At 34.1% G+C, this 22,754-nt stretch overlaps 1 protein-coding gene across 4 annotated transcripts in view; it reads left to right on the forward strand.

Annotated features, from left to right (window-relative positions):
• Window positions 1–22,754, forward strand: part of LOC114882903 (lachesin-like) — a 172,771-nt gene that overhangs the window by 103,267 nt on the left and 46,750 nt on the right. For 3 of the 4 annotated variants that reach the window (XR_003790500.2, XR_003790501.2, XM_046286124.1), the window contains 4 exons: window positions 1,392–1,552; window positions 12,752–12,937; window positions 13,346–13,541; window positions 14,974–15,102. Coding sequence is in view for 2 of the 4 variants with exons in the window: in XM_046286124.1 (XP_046142080.1) it covers window positions 1,392–1,552; window positions 12,752–12,937; window positions 13,346–13,541; window positions 14,974–15,102 (672 nt within the window). In the remaining 2 variants the exon portion in view is untranslated. The remainder of the gene's footprint in view (window positions 1–1,391; window positions 1,553–12,751; window positions 12,938–13,345; window positions 13,542–14,973; window positions 15,103–22,754) is intronic. The other variant, XM_029200086.2, reaches the window with a different exon arrangement.

Consider the following 22,754-nt stretch of genomic DNA (forward strand, 5'->3'; position numbering starts at 1 on the left):
AGGCTATTTAATATGTACAAAGCAATTTGATCTATTACAGTTCGGTTCTCTGTAGAGCATACACCCTATCGTACACGACTGAAAACAGTTAATTCCACGAAATTTCAGTATGAATATGCGCATACGTTTGTTCAATAATCGGAAGGAATACTTTATGGCTTGCGAAGCAAGAATTTCAGAGAACCGCTATCTAGACATGACAGACAAATGCACACAAAGATGAAATATTGTTCTTGCAAATAGTTTGAACACAGGGAGCTCTAGATAATTTATAGCTCCTCAGATGTTTTACGTAAATAATATGTTTGGGAAGAGAATGGAACGAAAGAGAATAGTTAAAACGAATTGAAATTGTTCAAATTCGATAAAAAAAAAATATAATAAATACCAGGATATGTACAATTTCTTCTTATTTATGTGTAGTTACAAACTATAGAATTTCTCTATTCAGTTGTTATTATATTTCACTCTAATAAATTTCTTAAATCTTATTCGTAAATCTAAGAGTAATAAAATGGACAATGAATTATAATTACCACTGTCTACCCTTTAATCCGCATCATTCATTCTGAACATTAGTTATGTACGTGGTTATCTCTGCAAGTTATAGTAACATTATCTCTAATGCCTTTCCTCGAAACCTTTACTCTTAAGAACCTTTACTTAAACCTCTCACGTTTTTTTAAATTTTCAATTTCTCAGCTTCCTACCGCTTTCGAATTACGACACTCTTATTGTTAAAAGTGTAAGGCTATTAACGTTAATAATAAAATACATACTAGTCATTGGTTATCATGCATGAAACCTTATTTCACGAAACGTTTATACCGAACCATTACCAACTAAGTGTAACCTGGTGAGATGGAGAAGAAAAAAAAGAATGTTTCGAGAGAGAGGAAGTAGGATTTTCCTTAAGGAGGATGGTAAAATGAAAATCATGAGAGCAGAATTTTCAGTGCTGCTCTGTACCAGCAAAGATAAAGCATCCGAAGTGCACGGTGCTAAAACTTTTCGACGTTGCTTGCTTTGCAGATAACATTCTTTTAAGGAGCCTGAAAATTACACACCCCTTTGGAAGCCTTCTTCTGTGTACACTATCATCTCCTTGCGCCCTTAATTACTATTAGGTTCGTGAAAGCATTTTATCGCTTTCCTTCCTTTTTTTATAACAATTTTCCTCTGTAAGACGGTAGATTGTTGCATAGTCAATGGATAATTTAGAAATATTTTTCTAATGTTTTTCTAACTTTTTAAATAACCCTTTTGAATATATTGAAGTTTGCAAAAAAAAGATGAGCGATGGTGACCAAATAATAAACAAATACCCTAAATATCTTTGTTAGATTTTAATTATCTGTTTAACTTATAAAATTAACGTTTGATTGTTCCAGTGACGGGGGTAGGGCCAGACTTCGTTTATCCGCTGGAGAATGTAACGATCCCGCAGGGTCGAGACGCTACCTTCACCTGCGTGGTGAGCAACCTCGGTGGATACCGGGTGAGTCCTTCCTCCTCCGCGAGCAGAGATCACTCTGGCGGCGCCAAGGCCCGGGTAACTATTTTACCATTAACCTGTGTCCGCCTGTAATGGACTACCTTATCTACTACTACCACCATCACTACTACTATTACTACTACTGCACTACTTATATGCGCGTGTGCCTGCAACCTCACAGCACTGCATTTAACTGCACCACAGCCAGCTATGAAAAAAAAAATTTGAAAAAAAAAAAAGAAATGAAAACCATCGCAGCAGCCGCCAACCATCACCAAGCATCTATCTATCTCTCTATCTATCTTTCTCTCGCTCTCTCTACGACATCCATTTTCACCCATCAACCGATAGAACCGTTGCACACGAATGTGCCATTCGCTAATCTTCACTTCCGTGTAGTTTTTCACTTCCTTCTCGCTACTCCTCTCTTCTTCTTCGTTTTCTCCTTGCTTTCGACCTTTTCGGCCGGAAGAGACCCCTCGGTAACGAGACGTCCAAAAAAAAGAGAATCGAAAAAATGGAAACAAACGACAGATAGTGTAGCCTGCAGAATAGCGGACGATAGCTTGCGAGAAACTCGTGCATATTGTCTCGTGCAAACGTGTACGGGATCAACAGCGTGTTCCACTGTTTTAGGTATTGTAGAGTGATGGGTTTGTTCGCTTCGAACCGTGTTCTTTGAGCTTTCTTCAGGGTGTACAGGGTGTTTTTTGCGGGGGTGAGAAACAGTGTTTGATTCTTTTGTTTTTTTTTCTTTTTTGTTAGAATAATGATGATAAATAGATGAGGAATTACAGTATAGAATTTTGATTGTAGGATGCTGTAGAATTTTTACCGTTGGGCGATGGACCATGAAGAGAAGCACAATTTTAATTTAATTAATTACACCGTTCCTTTAAAAATTGTGTAATAAATGTTTTTCAAACACTCATCTGTACACACTTCTTAATGATTATATTAATTAATAATCACGTAGTGTCGATGCGAACAAACCTACCTATCGTTTCAGTACAAAAGTAGCATGTGCTTCTTGTTAAGCTGCTTCATGATAATTCAGTTTCCAAAAATTTCAAACTCTAAAGATTCTCCAATTAGTAAAATTCTATCGACACTAGAAATATTTCAACAAACAGATGAACATTACCTTTGAAACAGCCTGATATTCATTAAAATTAGAGGTAGCTTTGAAAGTAGATGAAATGAAGGAAACTGAGAGTTATTAAAAACTAGTGGAATCAAATTACTTTTTTAGAAGAGCTAAATTCTACGTCATTAGATGCGAGATTCGTTGGTTTCTCTTTTCCTGTGTCTCTCCTTTGAATTAATTATGATATTAAATATTCTGACCGTCCTCTCTCTCTAACTGAATCGTTGGACTAGAAAATTCAAGGAATTTTTATTTCATTTTCATTAGTGGGATGTTTTACTGGATAGACGCTAATCGAATGTATAATTATTCTTCTTCTTCTCTTCTCACGAAAATATTCTCTTTTTTGATACTTTTTCAACATAGCACTTTTCTAAAATTCTATCTTTGTGTAGATTTCACGTACACGTTCACACATATATATTCAATTAGTTTTTAGATTAGTCTATGCAAAGTTAGTTATGATAGAAACATCGGATTTAATATTTATATTTCTCTTAAATTTTTTATAGGTACGTATATAATCAAATGCAGCTTGAATATTTATTAAATAATGGTAAGAATAAGTTTCATTTAAAGAGTAAAAATGAAAATTTAATTTTCTTACTTTAAGTCAAGTTATTTATCAAATTAATAATTATTCCGTTTAAATAATCAATGAATGTCAAGATATTAATTAATTATCTCAATGAAACAAAAGCGATGATTTCATAATTGAACCTCGCGGTAATATATTTGACAGTTTTACGATCCCACTTGTTGAATGGATTTCTTACTACGTAGAAGACCCCAGTGGAGAGAACATTTCTTTCCGAAGAGATTTCACTGAAAGTTGCTCTGTCGACTTTAATTAAGCCTTGAAATCCTCAAGTATATAACTTGAAGAATGATTCGAATTTATCAAGGTTCCTTTCTTCTCGCGCTATCTTAAGCTCTATATAATCATTTAAGCAATTTATAAAATTTTTTCTTCAATTTAGAATGTTTTTTTATAACACCGTTCAACACCTTTCCACCGGTAAGCCATAGGACATGGTTAAGGCAAAATGATTTGTCATTCAGGGAATTTGTAAAGGGCAAAGATACTGGTCGTGTTTACGGCCGTATATATGCGCATACATTTGGCACAAGACTTTACCGGGACTCTTGATCATGAGAATGAAAATGAAAATGATAATTTGTCGTATACGAATCAGCAAGTCAAATAACGCGAGTTTAGGCAGGCTCGCGGTTTGTTCGAGAAAGAATGATGATTTTCGTCGCTGGTACACGGGGTAACTGAAATTATGCATGCACCTTCGAAACACATTTTACCATCTTTTCATCGCCTTTCAACATGATTTCATCTTTCTTCTCTCGAGTAATAAAAATATTCATTTGTCGAAACTTTTTACAAATTGAATTTTATATACATATGAATATATAGTGTCATTGTTTCGAGGAATATGTAGGCTAATATACTGAGTGTATGCAAAAGTTATCATTTTTTTTTTCAAACGAAAGAAATTGATGAAATATACAAAAATGAAGCATTAATCAAGCGCCTTGGTTAAATTTAAAAAATAATGCATTCGGAAAGGATTTATTTAAATTTTCTTCTATATTTCTTGGTAGACGTGCATAGTTTCAGCATTTTTCCAACCGAACGATTCTTCAGTAAATTTCAAGCTTCTTCATACAAAATTTGTCACGCCCGCGATATTCGTTCGTATTTCAGAGTTTCTCGGAATATTCTTTCCTCGTGATTCTTAGGTGGCGCGGATCCGTCAAGACGAGTAACTTAAATAAGCGCACTCGAAAAGCTTAATCTTGCTATTCATGCACCGATGAATAGCCAGCAATAAACGCATTCTACAGCCCAACGACATTCCATGGCAGTTAGAAATACAAGTTTTGCGACAGCGATTTCGCTTTTCCCCGTGCACACTCCACGAATCTCTCGGTTTTCATCGCCATTGTCGTCTAACAATCCGAAGTTACACTCTGTAAGAAAATAGAGTAGAACTCCGTTTATCTGCACTCTATTTATACGAACAAGTTGATGCTTTGTTCCGAATATATGAACGCGTAGTTGAGATTTTATTATACGAACTATAAATAGTGCTGGGTAATGTAGTAACTTAAATCAAAAATAAAAATTTTTGCAGAGATTATTTTCTAAACTTTGTTACATTGGAATGTTTGAAATAATTTGTGATTTTAATATTAATTGAAATACTACTTATTTAAAATGATGAAGATGCAAAATTTCATGAATTATTTGTTACAGTAAAAAAATATTTGAATGAAAAGTTATCTGATATTCAGCAATAATAATTTTTTTTAGATCGAAGATCTATAGAAATTTAAATATTAGTATGCACAGATTTTTTGTTTTTTAATTTGAATTCATCTGACATTCATTTTTCCATTACTCTATTTTAATGTCTGTTCATATATATCTTATTATAAATTATACAAATTGATCGATCTCATAAAGTATTAATCTATTAAAACAAAGTGTAATTTTACTTCTTATCACTTCTTCTTTTCTGAATAAGACATGACTTTTATCATTTGTGCAAAACTCATTTTCTTAAAACTGAAATGAAGATACTAAAAATATTCTCTTGTTCATTGGTTTCGTATCCATAATATTTTCATCAAGTGAAAAAAGAAAGAAAGAGTTTGAAACCCATGGTATCATGGCTTCTTGGCTTCTTAGATTTAGGTAAGCTTCAACGCTTAACGAAACGAATTGAATGAACATGCCCCCAACAAATTACAGCCGATTATTCTTGACATGTTCCAAATAATAATAGTATTTGCAATAATCAGTAATAACATAAAAATTCCATATTTTCAAAGACTAATATTCATTATATTGGAGAATGCAAACAAAATATTGCATTATCATTCGCGAAAATCACGTTTCTTAATTACAATTTGGTTTATAAAAATTCTTGTCTTTATCTTTGTTTCATTTTTCGAATTTTCGTGTCATAATCGGCACTGATTCACCCTCCCCTCAAAAACCCACAAACGTCTATTGCACAAAAGTTTCATCACAATGCACAACACACTTTGAGACTGTTTGTTCGTGGGATGAAATATGATGCAAGCTGCATTGGACGACAATTGAGTGCACAATGTTACGAATATGTTATGCGTCGTAAGTAATAGAGAGGCCACGACAATCATGTCGTGTTACGAGACTGTATTAGCGTCTCTTGGAATTCTCACTTACGCGAGGCATGCCTTGATGCATGATTATATGATAATGAGAGAGACTAAGAGGTTGCATGAGCATGTTTTTTTGAGTAAGCATTAATCTAGATCAATAAGATAAATAACAGAGGCTAATTTAATAATTGGTAGAAACGTTATACACAGAAATAACTGAAAAGTAGCGAAATTAATTTAACAATTTTTTTTTACAGTGACGACTATATACTTACTTATAATGTTTCATTAAGAGCTTTGTAGGCTGCTTTAGTGTGAAGATTTATCATATACATGTGTCATATGTCATATCATAAAGGTTTTACGATGGTTTTTATGTGAAAAGACACAAAAGAGACTTCATTATTTTTATTTTTTTTTTATTTTAGGCTTTACATCGATGATATTTTCTATATTATTTTAATAATATGGAAAGTAATATGAACATTTTTGAAGAGCAACACATATTTTAATTATTATTTTTATTAATTAAATAGATCCTATTATCATATTACATTTCATTCTTAGTGCATTTGTAAATACATTGAAAGGTATTATTTCCTCACTACGTACTTTCAAAGTAGTACATAGCAATATTTCAAAACAAAAAATAAACTTTTATACTTACATTCATTGTGGTGTCCTAAAGTGGTTGTCCAAATAAAGAAGTATTTACATTACGTTTAAGTTCAAATAAGTGACAGATCTTTGCTACCAGGGTACTCTGTAACAATATTGTTTTCGTTTTGTTCGAAGCTTCATGCGAGAACTTCTGATGTTATGAAGACAAAATCAAAATTTTCTGTAAGTATATGGTCGCCACTGTATCTCCTATGACCAAATGGATCTGATTAATTTTGCGATAATTTAGTAAAGAGGCACTAAGAATTTACTTAATGATGCTATAATGCAAATATGTGAGAATAATTTAAAAAATGACGACAAACTTCTCCAAAAATTAATACTATTATAGAACCACCATTTAAAATTGTTCTATACTAATTTAGTTTAAAAAAAATACTTGTTCAACTCGTATATAACAGTGCCTTAAAAATTTACAATACGTATGTATTTTATTTTAAAAATAATTTAATGAAACTAATTGCTAATTGTAGCATATAGTATTGGAGCTATCAAATTTCCGTAATTAGAAACTTGATAGTCTGACCAAACACGTACCTGTACTACTGAAATTATACTTCCACCATCATAATCTACAAAAATGATACACTTGTATCTCCCCTACACTCCTCCATATGGTAGCTTGAAAACTTGACTTTTCCGTTCCTACAATGCCGTCCACGGCAATATAACGAGAGTATACTGTACCAGAAGTATAAAAATTAACAAATTACCCACTCTTGGAAAATGAAATCATATCAAATTTATTTGCGATTGCTAATTAGATTCAGTGTATAAGCATTCACGAAGCATATTTTTCTCATTCAATTCATGCAGCTAACGGGTAGAGTGGTGGTTTAAGCGAATATTTACATTAAAAATCGACACAAAAGATCGTCAGATTCAAAGAGTAACTGGAACATCCTTCAGTTAATAAAATGTGAAAAATGAGTCGCGTTAGGAAAGTTCACGGTATGCAGGGAGAAATTTCAGCTCATTTAGTTCATGGCACAAATTACGTCGAAAGTCAGGAAGATTAAGTTAAGCCTTTACCCCGGACGAATGTACGGGTATCAAAGCAAACGGTACCGGAATTCATATCTCCCTGCTACACACGCTACGGAGTAATCTTGTTTAGCTGCGTAATGCATGCCTCCTATGAAATGCTCGATCAAACTACGGTTAATCATTCGAACGATTTGATGATTTGCATCCTAACGAATCTCATAAGAAACTATGTATCCCGATGAAATTGAACGTCGAGTCGCGTGATATAGGTGGACGTACGATCGACGGAAAGAAAATGAAAAATGAAAAAAAAAAGTTTTACAAGCTTTATGACAGAGAGAAACAAGGCAATCTTGTAAATCGTGATTGTTGCTTTATGGCATGGAGATTCTTTTACAAAGAACGCAAATTGAAAAACGGAACGACCCAGGGATGGTGACCATTAATTACATTGATATGCAATCATCCGTACGTGCACACAGACTTTATGGTGTATAAAGCACCATAAAACTGGTATTATGTTGGTATTTTTCGAGTATGTTAAAATTCAATCCTAGAATTTTTTATTATAACAAAGTGAAAATTGATTTGGAAAACGGAAATGAAATTTTCAAATTATTACGTGTCTTATTTAAGGAAATTATAAATTGAATTACCAGTGACGATAAATTGAATTTATAATCTATTGATCATGCACTTTAAAAAGGAAACTTTAACTCAAGAATATGGCACTTTGATTGTTTTCCAATATTGAATTCATTGTTAAAATGTATATAAAAAACTTTATTGTTATGGTTCAGTGCAATTGTCAGTTATCTATTTCACTTTTAAATGTATTTAAGTGTCAAAAAAAGAAGAGGATTGGATTACTGAACCCAGTTTAAAACCGTTCGAGGTTTTATTCAATTCAACCCATGTCAAAATAACTCCATTACTACTAAATGCAATTAAGATTAAAAATTCAGGATCCAATTATTGAATCAGTATCAAGATCCCAATTTTCCGCTCGCTGATTGATTCACCAATTCAGCTATGCAAGCCACTAATAAATCCTTTGTCCCTAAGCCTAATACCAAAATTGCTTACACCAGCTACCAGCTAAATGGTTCCCACCAACCTGATCTTGTAAAAGCAAAATCTGATACACACAACTCGTGATAATTTCAATAACCGTCCAATAATCCCAAAGAAGATCGAGCAGCAACGGTATCAATCCTGAACCCATCTCCGGCCTTCGAACACGATCGAAGCAAGACAGATGATAACACATGAAATGATACTCGCATGTAACATCACGCGTAAGCTGAAATCTAGCGCGTGTCGCTTGTCGCAATCGGTTAATAATCCAACAGATTCGCGCGTATAAACGTACGCACGGGTAAGTGCGTTTCACTGTAACAACATTGCAACCCGTCCACTGTGCGATAATAAATTCTAACGTTTAAACTTGTCCCTGGTGAACAAAGGCCGGAGAATAATAGCTGAAAAAAAAGCGGCAGCACGCGGTAAGGTGAAGACGAAGAAGAAGAAAGGGTATTAGAAAGACGAACTAGATGACCAGCGGATGCGAAGGGGGTGCAACCATCGTGACCACCCCATGAAACTTTTAATTAGCCAGGCTTATCCATTTATCTGCATACCGTTGAAAGGAACATCCCTTCCTTACCAAGGAAAAATAAAAGCTTGTACAAGTGGCTTTCGCGGAGGGTGGAACGAGATAGGTTGCTTTGAGAAAAGAGGGTGAGCGAGAAGATGGCAGGAAATAAACGAGGTGTGGTAGACTGGACCCAGGCTCCTGATCCCACAATGCGGCACAATAGAACGCCGACGATGGTTTTGCATATGAAAGAGGGCCGAGAATGGAGACCGCTAGAGATAGGTGCACGTAGTGTGATATTATATCTGACTAGGGTTCCACGCGGAACCCCCCCTCCTGTTTCTCTCTTCTTCATCTTTCTCACGTTTTATCGTAGTCTTTCCATACCTCCGTCGTACTCTTACCTCCTACCCTCTCGCAGGATGAATCACCGTCGTAATTTCGCTTGAACTTTGGACAATGATAGGAGATAGTTAAAGGTAATAATTGTGCAAAATTATAATGCATCCCCCTTTAAAATAAGGGAGAGATTATATAAAATTTTTTGGAAGTTATACAGTAAGATATTATATGGAATTACGATTTCGTTAATTCAATTTGTTTATTTAAAAAATGTACATCCTATAATTTTGGACAATTATTTCCTCTGGTGTCCTTTGGAAGAAATTCAAAATTTGTCTCTTTCTCTTTCTTTATTCCTGACTGGTCGTAAGTTGAAAACGCGTAAGGGAAACTGCATTAGGGGGCGTCTTTCGCTTAAGATAAACTCGTTTCCATAGAGGCAGCCCTTTAAGTCTTGCCGCTCATTGTACTGCAAATTTGTGATCTCTTACGGGACGCGAGCTGCTCACCCTCCACGTTTCACGGATTATGTTAGAAGTCTACTAGGGTGGATTTTAAGAAGAGGTTTTTCGAACTAGAAAAGGGGTTTACTTTTTCTATCAACCCCTCTTTTTTTTGTCTCGTTCGTACATGTTTCTATATCAGCTGAGCGAAGATCATTCAATAAGTTGCGATTTTATTATCATTTCGACCCTCTTCGGTATTTGGAACAAAGCAGAGATAGAATTGGGGTGGAATTCTGATTGCGAAGTATTTTTTTAGAAACTGTGTACGTTGCTTGAGAAGGCTGCAAGTTTGTAACATTATTTTGGTATGGAGATAATGTAAGCTATAGTGAATGGTAGATGAATAATGGATATCGAAAGTCTGAAGTAATTTTTAAGGCACTGTATAGTCAGTGAAAATGTGAATAATGGTGGTTCAAATAATGCTGATATTGACGGCAATAATATCAGAAGTGGAAGATGAGAAATAATAAACTAATACATTAGGTACCATATTATTATAAAATTATCCAGAAATTAAATTTATTCATTTATTTTTATTTTTAATAGGTATTTAATTCTTTTTAGTTTTAATATTTTTTAAAAAATTTAGAAACAAATCAGATACCTTTGTATGCTGAAAAGTATCAATCAAGCAGGCAGGTACTTAATATTAATTAAAAGTTCTTCAATTTGCATTGCTCAAAATAATTACAATAATTCACTAGTACTTTATTGAAAATTCTATTTTATTTATAAAATACAAAATTAATAAAATCAAATATGAAAAAGAAAATCTTAGACAGCTTCAATGAACAGTTCCACAAAGTTACATAAAAATCGTCATACGTCAGTATCTTTTATAAGTCACGATACAATTCCATCAATTAATCATCGTTCGATGAATAGTGAGAAAAATACAACTCATTGAAGAAAGAAAGGAGATTCGAAGGTAAGAAGCAGAAGAAAGGGAAGAAGTAGGGGGTGGAAAAGTGGCATAAATGTTTCAGAATCACGAGCATCTGTCGTCCGGGGGACTTTTTCAGTTCTCCGAAGAGAGCTCGTTTTTGGAGCTGTTCAAGAAGAGCGGAAGGGCAAGGGGGAAGGAAACGTGGAAGGGTAGTTCACTATCCTCGTATAATGTATTATAAGTGGAAGCACTCACAGGGCCGTCACTACCAAACACTCAAAGACCACCCCTCCTTGCTTTTCCCTTGATATCTACCCCCGTAGTCCTGTCTCTCCCTCCTTTACCCCCTTCTCGGTACACTCCGCTTTCGAGTTATCGATAAGAACCGCAGACCTCTTTTGTTGGTTGATAGATAGCCTTTCAAAGCGACGCGGGGTCAAATATTCGACATGCCACCGGTTCAATTTCGTGCCAATAATATCTATGCGAAATAAGGGCCGAAGAGCACCCTTCGCATAGCTTCTTCGCAAATCTTCTTCTTAGCCCTGTCGAGTGACAGTGAAGATCTTGAACGGTGATCTTTTTAGAAAGTAGTTGATGAAGTTGAATTTTTAGCGATTCATGGTTGATACTTTTTAACTTGCTACAAGGTGTCTTTATTTGTATGATTTTTGGTGGACCACAACCCTGGTGAAGCACATGCTTCCTAATAAATATTTTTCAACCCCCTATGTATATTATTTTATATACACTTTTTTTTTAATTTGATTATATGTTATTAACTTTGATTTGTAACTGTGGCAATAAATAACATAGTAACGTGCAGTATAATTTTTCTTTAGGCAATAAAAAGAGAAGAACAAAATCCAAATTGAAAAATTCTTCTTTTTCATATATGAAACCTCCTGCGTTCAGTTTGAAAATAAATGTTTAAAAATAATACTTGAGCCTCATTCTTTAATAATTAAATTAAATGAAATACTAATGAAGAAAAAACAAAGAACGTACATCCTGTGGAAATTAAAATAGAAAGAAAGCAAGGAATGAAAGCAAAGTAACGTTCTGTATTATCTATAATATTAAATCTACCATAAAAAGAGAAGCATAAAGAAAACAGATAAATTCAAAGCTAGTGGCCTCATATCTGTTGAACGAGTAACGGTTTATAGGAAAATAAACGGAAATTGAAATTTTTACTTCGAAGATTGCATAAATTTGTAGAAGGATCGAGAATAGTTAAAATTTAACAGAAACAGCATTTTACAAAAACACTGTTTTGCATTAAATTAATTTTTATCAGATCCATCTATAAATTTCTGAATTTCGAGAGAATTTTATATGAAAACTGATTAAACCTTGGCAGTATATGAAAATTCATCTGAAAATAAAGCATACTTGAGTTCAAAAGAGAAGAGTATACATTATATTCCCTTACAAAAGCAATTGAAAATTTGAACGTACCTTTATTAAATTTCATGAAAATTTTAGAATGTTATGAATTTCTGATAATATCTTGAAAACTGTTATTGACGAATAATCAAATTAAAAGTTAACTTATGATAATTTTAAAAGCATGTAACATAATGGAAAGATTGTTTTGCTACTGCGGAAAGCAAGATAGGTCACGCAATTGGGACGAGTCGTATCTCTTGCTCGGTTCAAGATAGGAAATTAATGTAAAGGAACACACTAACTATTTACTGTTTGCAGTATTAAATATAACAGGGTGAAATTTAACAATCTAAACCCTAATCAAGTAAAAATACAAATTCGAAGAATATTTCTGTAACTCTAGTCATTTTGAACTCAAGTATTCTTATAAGAAAAATCCTACGATGCGGCTAGAAATTAAGGCATTCAAGTGCATATTATTAGAGATAAGTAAAATATACAATAGATGTATGAAAAAGGTGTAGTGTGTTAAGAAATGGGTTTGTGAGGCCAGGTGGCGTGGATCAAAGCGGACACCAAGGCGATTCTGGCGATTCACGAGCACGTGATCACGAACAACGCGCGTTTATCAGTAAAACACAGTGACCCCAACACGTGGACATTGAACATTCGTGGTGCACGCCGAGAAGATCGAGGCATTTATATGTGTCAGGTCAACACGGATCCTATGAAGAGTCAGGTACGGAAAGGCTATCCTTCAGAGTAGCAAAGCGTACGATAAAAAAGGAAAGAAAGATGAAAGAAAATGGCAGGGGAAGCGAAGAATCTTTTTACCCTAGATCCGGGTCAGATTTTTATTGTACGCGATGCTTTCGCACGGAGGGCATTCGTTTTAAAGTGAAATTCATTCTACACATAAAAAAATGTCTAATATAAAAAAACGAGCCAGACAATAAATTAAACACTTTCTAAAATTTATTTTAATTTTTGTTATCTGTAATGATACATATTTTTGAACAATCATTTCAACAATCCATACTTTATTCATCCGAGCAAATTGCAATTAAAACAATTTATAAATTCATATTTTAAAAATTAAATTATCTATTCGTTATAAAGCTTAAATGATGTATTCATGAATTTTCAGAGCGCGTTTCTAGAAGTGGTGATACCACCGGACATAATATCTGAAGAAACATCGAATGATCTGATGGTACCGGAAGGTGGTTCTGCGAAGCTGGTATGCAAAGCTCGTGGATATCCAAAACCAGAGATCGTTTGGAAACGAGAAGATGGTGCTGAAATTATTTCCCGTGCTGGACTCTCTGGTGGCAAGACGAAAAGTAAGATCATTTAACGTATTCAATTACGTTTTCATTCGCGTACAATTGAATTTCTACTTTTATTAAATAATCCGTAAAACAGTACATACACATTTTACTATTCAATCCATCGCACGATCATTGTTCCAAAACAATGCCCTTTCATAAAACTTTAATTACTGAATAGTGAATTTAAATTACAATGTCAGAAAATATCGAAATTTGAACCATGTTACTAGAAGGAAATGTTTATCGGTTCTGAGAAGTTTGGAGCGTAAAATTATTTTTTATTTAACGATAAATTAATTAAAAATATTGATTTTAATTTAATTGAAGAATGTTTTTTTAATTTTATTCTAAGAATTTTCAATCACTGCATATTTTTATTCTATTGGATTTTAAACTTTCTTCGAGGAATTAAGAAAGTTTTTACTCGTAATAATTTTTTTTATCAGAAATTCTAAATGTAACTCCATTATAAAACTATTCCATTTAGAATGGTGTTCTATCATTTTTGTGAATATATTTTTTTATTCGACGTTTCCACACACAATTTCGAAAAATGGGTTCCCAGATGAAACAAGAATTAGATTGGACGTATTAAACGCAGTGATGCGTCAACATTTTCTAACAGAATTTCCCATCTCTTCAGGGAACGTTGATTCGCAAGCGCAGGTGAAACTATGCTTTCCCTTGCACTTCATAGAGAGATCAAGGGAATAGTATCGACGTGTCGAATTGAAAGGGATGATAGCAAGGTCTTAAGCTTCGTACCATGTATTCATAGCTAATCCGATATGTTTGGATGGAAATTCAATTCAATTGTTTACTTGATACGGTTAAACGATCCAAGTGTATAAGTAGCTTTACATTAATATCGAATGGTTAGAACTCTAAAAATATTAGAATTCTGATTTAGAATATTTTTTACATGAAAAGTAGTTCCAAATTTTATTCGAGGTTACATGTATTTAGATAGTCCATATTTTACAAAATACACTAATGAACAAAATTATAACAAAGACTTAATAGTATAATTATATAAATTTTTACCATTATTTTTTAAATTCAAATACACCGTACAAAACTTATAATTGCATAAATACATTTAAAAAAGAAGTTTTCATTTGACTGGATTTGAACTCACGGTCAAAAGGAAAACTTTTTCATAGTACGATCTATGTATATGTGGCCTACTTTTTAAAACTAGCTATTCCGATAGAGAGATTTCAAATAATATAATTTATAATATAATGTAAAATTTTATTATAATTTTAAAGATATCTTTAAACTGCCTTCCTTGTAAATTATAAAAAGAAGACATGTTTTATTATTTTTGAATCAGATCATTTACAATTGGAAATCAATAAAAGTTGTTCTACCTTAAACAGCAAATCCAAATGTTTTTATTAAATAGATTTTCAAATCCTCTTCTTCTGTTTGTGTATTGCAGTCGCAACAGCCGAGGGTGAAACGCTGACTCTGTCGAAAGTAACCAGAAGCGAGATGGGTGCCTACCTATGCATCGCAAGTAACGGAGTACCACCGTCAGTCAGCAAACGGATGATGCTGCATGTGCACTGTGAGTACGTCCTAATATCGTTTCCCTAGGTACAAAATCTATATCCCTCCGAAGATTATCTTCTTAGCTTTGATGAATTCTGCTGATCCCCGTATACCCAGTCAAAACATGTTTTTAGAAATTCACACGGTTTTAATTGCTCGGTGTAGGTATATATTTATTCAAATCTAATATTCTTATTTGATTGTTACTGTTTACCAAAAATCTATTAAGAAAAGTCCTGCTTGCAACAATGTGTATTAGAGAAAGGAGTGACAGGTATAATACCAGACAAAAGAAGCGCGTCATAAGAAAAAAAAGAATTAAAATTTCTTTCTTCTAAGTAATATATTCCCCCGAAAAAAAGGTACCATATTCCTCGCCACTTACGATTAGACGCGAAACGTTCTCAGAATCGTGGCCTTATTTCGCTTCAGCCAAATGTCGTTGCAAAGGCAAAAGCAACAGCGAGTCTGCAGAGAGATAGCCATGGACTCCTTCTTTGCATAATTTCAACGTGGTGAAAGGGAAGTTTGCATCTGTATCAGAGAAGAGGAAGAAAAAAGGAACCGGAGGGTTGGTCGTCAGCTTTGCAGTTGGTTAAAGGGAAGGGTAAAATGTGGCTTAAATAACAACAGAAACCGGCGAGCTGAGGAAAGGAAGGAAAGTTGAAGAGAGTGAAAAGGGTAGGAAGATAATAAAATTACAGTCCAGACGATATGCTGGCCGGTACAAAGTTCGATGGAAAGGCTGCGGCTGAGAAATAAGAAATGTTTTGAGATGTTGCGAACAAGAGGAAAGGTTCAGAGTAAAATGGAATAGTGGTGACGAGGTGGAGAGTTAAGTCGCGGTTACGGCTATGTTGTCGATGTCTTAGATTCGACGAGGTAATTCTTCCCCGGAAATTGGATGTACCCAAGGTTCATGCTACGATCTTGCACCTGCCCTCGAGCGATAAGATCGTGCAGGATAATCGAATTTCATTGAATACGCTCCGTGGCCGCAGACCGTATAGACGATTGCGTCCGCGAGCTATTGCTTCGAAATTCAACCGATCCGAGGCTATTGTCAATGGAGAGACCGAGAAGGACAAACCGGATCATCTCGAAGATGGTTCGGTGGATAGCCGATCGATTTGGTACGATCTGGATGTTACATTTTCACGCATAAAACGAACAATTTATGTGGCCCGATTCAAACCCATCCTTTTTATCTTTCCCAAATGGGGAATTCTATTTTTGATATTCCTTCACGAGTGTTGAAAACGTAGCTGAAGGAATATAAAAGGCTTTTGAGAAATTTCATTTTCATGCAATTTACATGAGATAAGTCATTGCCACGATTTTTGAGAACGGAATAGCTGCATGTATTCTTTTCTCGGATAAGGTAACGACCCTGTCGGTTTTCCTTTTGCCTTCTCTGGGATTTTCTTTCTTTCGTTAATGCTGTGCAAGATAAAGATCTTTCTCTTTGTTTCTTCGAGATAGGAAATTCGTGAAAGTAGCTTGTCGTCGGAAAGAAGTTTCTGGTATATCTTTTAGAAAGTATACGAACGGTATTTCTTAGGGAAAATATATTTTTGTATTATCAATTTGATTGCTTATATGGAAATTTATTATAATTTAAACAGAAATAATTTTTGTTAAAATTGAAAGTAACAAATTTTCTACTAAAAATAATGAGAAGAGAATTTATTCATAAATCAAATAGAAAAATTGTTATTTTTATTACCATTCTAAATTAAATTACCCTACTCCATAAAAAAGAGATTAAAGATTCTCTTTTCCATATATCATTTTTAATAGAAATTAAATATAACCAGAATCTTCACCTTGTCGCTTAACGATTCATTATTCCGTCAATTTTAAACTCGGTTCCATTAAATAGTTCTGCACTGGTAGGATAATTTTAAACGTGCCCACGTGCGACAGAAAGTACAGGATCAGATTAATAATCTCCGCTCTCTGAATTAAACATGCGGTAGCTCAAATTCAGCGCGTAATTCCCAATTGTGCAATAGCTGGTCATTATTGAGCGGAAAACGTGCTTAACTGTTGCCAACACCTTTCATTTTGCCCTGTTGTTGCCCTCTTCAATGGCAACGTGCGAATGGAAATAACTGACTGCTTCGAGTGCGTTCATAACAGGTTAATTGTCATAATTTATTAACCACCGAAAACAAGCTCGATCGTTTAACTGTCTTACAATAACGAAACAATGCACTGGTATCTCTATGTTCATCGTTCAATACGTTACATACTGTATGAAAATTAATGTTCATGGAAAATGATCACACCAAATTCAAAAATATTATAATATAATGATATGATTTATTCGTATAATAATGTTATAACATAATAATATATAAAATGATAATTATAATATTATTATAGTGATCTATAGTTTATATAATAGAATGAAATTGGGTGTCATTTTATTAAAGAAGAAATATCTTGGTCTTTGTTGCCTGAGGGCAAAGGAAAATCTACTTTTTGTGGACCACACTTATCTCGTTGTAGGTGCAGTCCACTGAGAAACTCCTACATAAGCTGAAAGCTTACCTAGAAAAACTATAATGCCCTGACTTACAAGCTTATTTTGTGTGAAGCAGGAGAAGTAGCTTCTTAAGTGGATCCTAAATCTTCAGTAATTTTCGTTACTGTTAAATGAATCTTCACCTTGTCTGAGAAACTACATCTTTTTCCTTTTATTTCTGAAAAATTGTATCAGCCACTTAGAAGAACTTTCATACATTGGAAAAATAATCTCTAAAGAATATTTATTTAAAAAATTTTAAATGGTAGATTAAAGTGTATGATTATATTTATTAAAAGAAAACTATTTCCAAGAGGTGGCTCATTTCTATAGAATATTTCGGCCGAGAAAATTAAAGGGTTAAATCCAGCAGGGTTGTAACTATTCTACTCTAACTAAACGTGCCCAGTAGCTATCTATCTAGCGAACCTCGCTCGCGGGACTTAATTTAGATTCGTGCGGATTAACTTCTAACTTTTGACCTCCTCGAACTGTTACAAAATTTCTTGAGACCCCCTGATTACATCATACCTTCTCTTCCTGTTCCTTCCCGATGAATAATCATCTAAATGTTTAGAAGCATTTGCATATGTAATGAATGATTTAATTTTTAATTTACATTTTCAATCGACTGTTTTTCCTAAGAAGATATTGAAATCTAAAATATATTATGAAAATTTCTTATTTGGATTTGGAAAATTTTGTTTGGACTGTTTCATAATAGAGAAAAGAATCAATAAAAAACGAACGGAAATATTTCGATGAACCCAACATGTAGAACTTCGCAAGTTCCTCTCAAAATGAAGCAACCCCGTTGCATCCATCGTGTTTATCGCGACTGTCTGCGTTAATCAAACTGATTACAACTGCCGTAAATTGCTGTCACCGACGGAACAATTTCGGGGCCAGTTCACCTCTTCTGGGACAAATTGTGCTTTATTTTACTCCACGCAATTCTGGAAAATTGCGCGTGGAGCTCGATGAAAACGCTTATGGGGAGAAGAACAAGAACTTGCTATGAGAATTTAAACTGAACCAACAAATAATAATATATTCTCGAGGTTGTGTTCCAAATATCTTACAATTTGAGTGCAAACCTGAGAAAATCTAATTTGAAATTAAAATCAAGAATAGTTTTTTAAAAGAATTTATTTTCATTTCAAATTTAGCAAATTTCTAATTTGCAATTTGCTTTAAGCAAAACTATTGCACAGAAAAATGTTAAAATTATTATAAAATAATATCTATTGTTCTGTAATTTATGAAAAAAATTGCAGTAACGAGAAACGAAGGTTTCACTTTTACAATGGAGAAGTTGCCATGAAAAATTAAACTCTCCAAGAAATACTAGCACATTTTCTTCGTTCATCAAAATTCTACGGTAAAAGGAAACCCAAGTTCTACGTTGTACATCATAAATTTTTCACCTGAGAGCAAGTTAAGATGAGATCCGAGAAATACATTAAAGAAAAAGTTACTTCTGTTGCATACAAAATATTCTACTGAAATAAGCGGATGAAATTGCAAAAGAGCCCTTATAACGCGTTCGTAGCTAGAGAATCAGTGATTCCTCGGGAAACTTTTGCAAGGTCGATGATATTATCAAGATTTCTGATACAACACACTATAGTTATTATAGCGAAAAGTTGATGCTAAAAAGCGTGGTAGTTTGTACACGAGTTTCCAGTCGACTCGGTTCAACTTCTTCTATGAATGTGAAACTCCGCTGGAATGGAATTCCTCGTCGAATAGACGTTCAAGTTCAGCGAAAGGAATGGAATTCAAGCACTTTCGCAAACTTAATATATGGATTTAATTGAACTTTTCTACAACTATTTATACAGATTTATCCAACTTTTACTCCCTTTACATCAAAGCTATAACATAAAATTTAGATTAGTTCATTTCTCGTATCTACACCAATGTTTCAACTTTTGAATTTATCTTTCCCGATGCTCGAAGAAGGATCCTTACTGTGTTCGCTTTAAAACCAGAATCGCGAGAAGCGTTCAGCAGTCGCCAAGGAAACAGCAACGAAGTGTAAAACGTGTGAACGATGTGAAATTTACATTATTCCCGGAATTATTTGCGTCAAAACGCGACCTGCCTCTCGTCGTTCTCTCCGCCATGTCGAGTACATCTTTAAAATCATCCATCAATATTGAACGAAGGAACTGCCGTAGCAATAGTCTATTCAGGAACGTTGGTGGCGATGCAGAGAAGCGCTACGGTTATAGTATTACCGCGAAAGTACGAAGATCTGTCCTTTGGCTTCGAAAGCGGAGGGAATTCTCCTTTCTATGGGGTCCGTTGCCACAAAACCGCAGTCTGCTCCCTGACCGGTCAACCCAGAAACCTATTACAGGATTTCCTAGCGTTTTGCCGCAGCATGGCAAGCGTATTTCGCTGGACGATATTCCTGCTGGATGTCCTTAAACTATTCGTTGTTTTAACACGTCCAACGGTACACCAAGTTGCTGCGACCATGCGACCATCCCTCTTCCTTGATTTAAAGTGAAACTTCAATTTTCTATGGGATTCAAAGTTTATCATATCACTGATTTATGGTGCTATTTTAATATCAAACCATATTAGATTTACCATGTTCTTAAATTCATATTAGACAAAAGACACGTGTCCATATTTTCTTTGTTAACAAAATTAATAAAAGAAATGGTGATCAAGGATTAAATTGCCATATTTCAACGAAATAAATAAGATAAGGATAAGGAAACAACTGATACCTACCAATAACCTGACGCCGGGAATATAAGTTAAGAAGGATTTATCGAAGGTTACCACGAACTTCTGATATTATGGCACTAATACTCATCATGAAGATCGACCAGCGTTGGTGTAACCACATAAAGCGGCTTGACCAGCCGACCTGGAAACCTATTAGGGCATCCCAATGTTTCGCCTTACGGGCTTACTTCATCGCCGCAATCGCATCAGGAGACACACCTTCACACGAAGATCCTAAGCTATTAGCCGGGATTTCTCTTTCCTCCAATTTAAATGATTTATTTCGTGGCGGGCCGACCTATCTCTGGCCAAATACCACCCTAGCCTCTAACATTTAAAGCGAATGCCAACCTTGCGATATTTCCTCGACCCTTTAGTAATTACGTCCCTTCGATGATAATAAAATTGAATCGAAATTTATATTTTTTGAAAAGTTATAATTTTCTGTATTTTTCTTATGGTGTGGAGTTGTAGCAAAGATGAATTTAGAGCAATTTTATTTTTGAATTTGAATGATAGGAAATATTGATTAAAGTAATTGGAAAAATTCATTTATAAATTGGTATAAAAATACTCAATTTTAAGAAATAAATGTTTGCCTCGTTTAAAGGTGAACAGTATTGATTAAAAATTTTGATAAAAATTCAATATTGAACAATTTGCAAATGGAAAATACCTATTAACAAAATAGCGAAAACGAATGTGCAACAGTAATTATATGGAAATTGCAGCAAAGATAAATGATTACACACTGATGGTATTGCTGCAGAGTACGAAATAAACAATACATTTTTGACAATTCTCCCTGTTTCTGTCTCTACAAAATGTATATTTTGGATTTATTTTCTCATGCAGAATCACCATCTTCCCGTTTGTATCCAAGGTGTTGCGAAGCACCATGAATAATTCAGGAAGAAACAAACTATCGTGGCGTAATGTAATTTAGTCAGTGCTACTAATGGTCCTTATTTTATTCATGCACCATTTACTTCGCAATTTACGCATCGTACAAATTTCTGTTTCTTTAGAAATACTTTTAATGAAAAATGTATTGAACGTGTATCTTTTTTCTTTATATCATATTTATTATTAGAGTGTCTAGAGGATCTTTCAACAAATTTTTGGATCACAGTGCATAATATCCATTTTAATTACGAAAGTTGGTTCTGAAAGAACATATTCATTATTCCTGACAATTCGATTATACAAGCTCGTGTTTATTACCAAACGTACATCTTTATCCAGGTTTTCGGGTGTCATCGCAATTTCGCTTGGCCAATTACAGAATTGGATTACGTTCAGCTCATTAATCTAAACATCCGAGCGAAACGAAACGTGGTCACAATCGAACCTTGCTAAATGAATATTCCTGTTGTTACCAACGGTGTACATGTCGAGATATAAAGATTGATTTACAGCTCCCACTAGTCCACGAGAATACTGACAAAAGTTTTAATTGCTTCGACCATGTATTAAATAATTTCGTTTGATAGCATCGTTCGGTGAGTGGTTACAATTTTTGGTCACACCATACCATTCTTTTTCGAAATCGGTCATTATTAGTTTTAACTTGTAACCAGCCATTTTCTATTTAGAAAATTAATTTTTAGGATGGTTTACATAGTCATTTTTGGCAAATTTTGAACTTCTCAAATTGATGTACCATAAGCGTTATTTCGCTCTTACCTTTATATCATCAAATCACATTAAACTACCTCTGTTTTATAATTTGCCATTTAATTATGCAATGGTAACTGTGTTGGGTTAAATTGCTCGTTAAATCGATCAACGGTCGCTGACAAATGCTTGAAATTGGATAAGTATTTTATAAACAAGCAATCGAGAAAATACGTTTCCCTGTCACGGGGGAATCAAGGGTTCTTCAGTTTATTCTGTTGGAAACCTGTAAATCCCAAGAGTGTGTGACAAACTGTAGGTTTGTTTTCGTGTTATGCATCCTCGTGGGTTACGCGGAGTTAAGGTTTAGTTTGTAAGGTTGTACTAGGTGGTATATGCATAGCCATCGTAGAATTATAAACTGCAATTCAATTTTAGTCTTAATCAAGTTTCACTATTTCGTAGTCAACCTTCGAACTTGATTGTGTTTCTAACATTTTCACAGTTTCGTGTTCTTTTAATTCTTCTTTTCAACCACTCTTATTACTTAATTTCAATAAAAACAATTTGTTATTTGATTTTGCCGAATGTACATGTTACCGATAATATATCAAAAGCAGACATTGTATAGAATGCCTAAGCAATATCGATCTAAATCCTGATATAAACAATATTAATTTCTTCCTAAATTAAAATTTTAAATTAAAGACCTTTTAGAACTTTTTCTTATTTTATTAATTTTTAAAATAATTATTTTACAAAGTCCTCACAATACC

This window comes from Osmia bicornis, chromosome 1, assembly GCF_907164935.1.
Source record: "Osmia bicornis bicornis chromosome 1, iOsmBic2.1, whole genome shotgun sequence".
In the NCBI taxonomy this organism is placed as follows: Eukaryota; Metazoa; Arthropoda; class Insecta; order Hymenoptera; family Megachilidae; genus Osmia; species Osmia bicornis.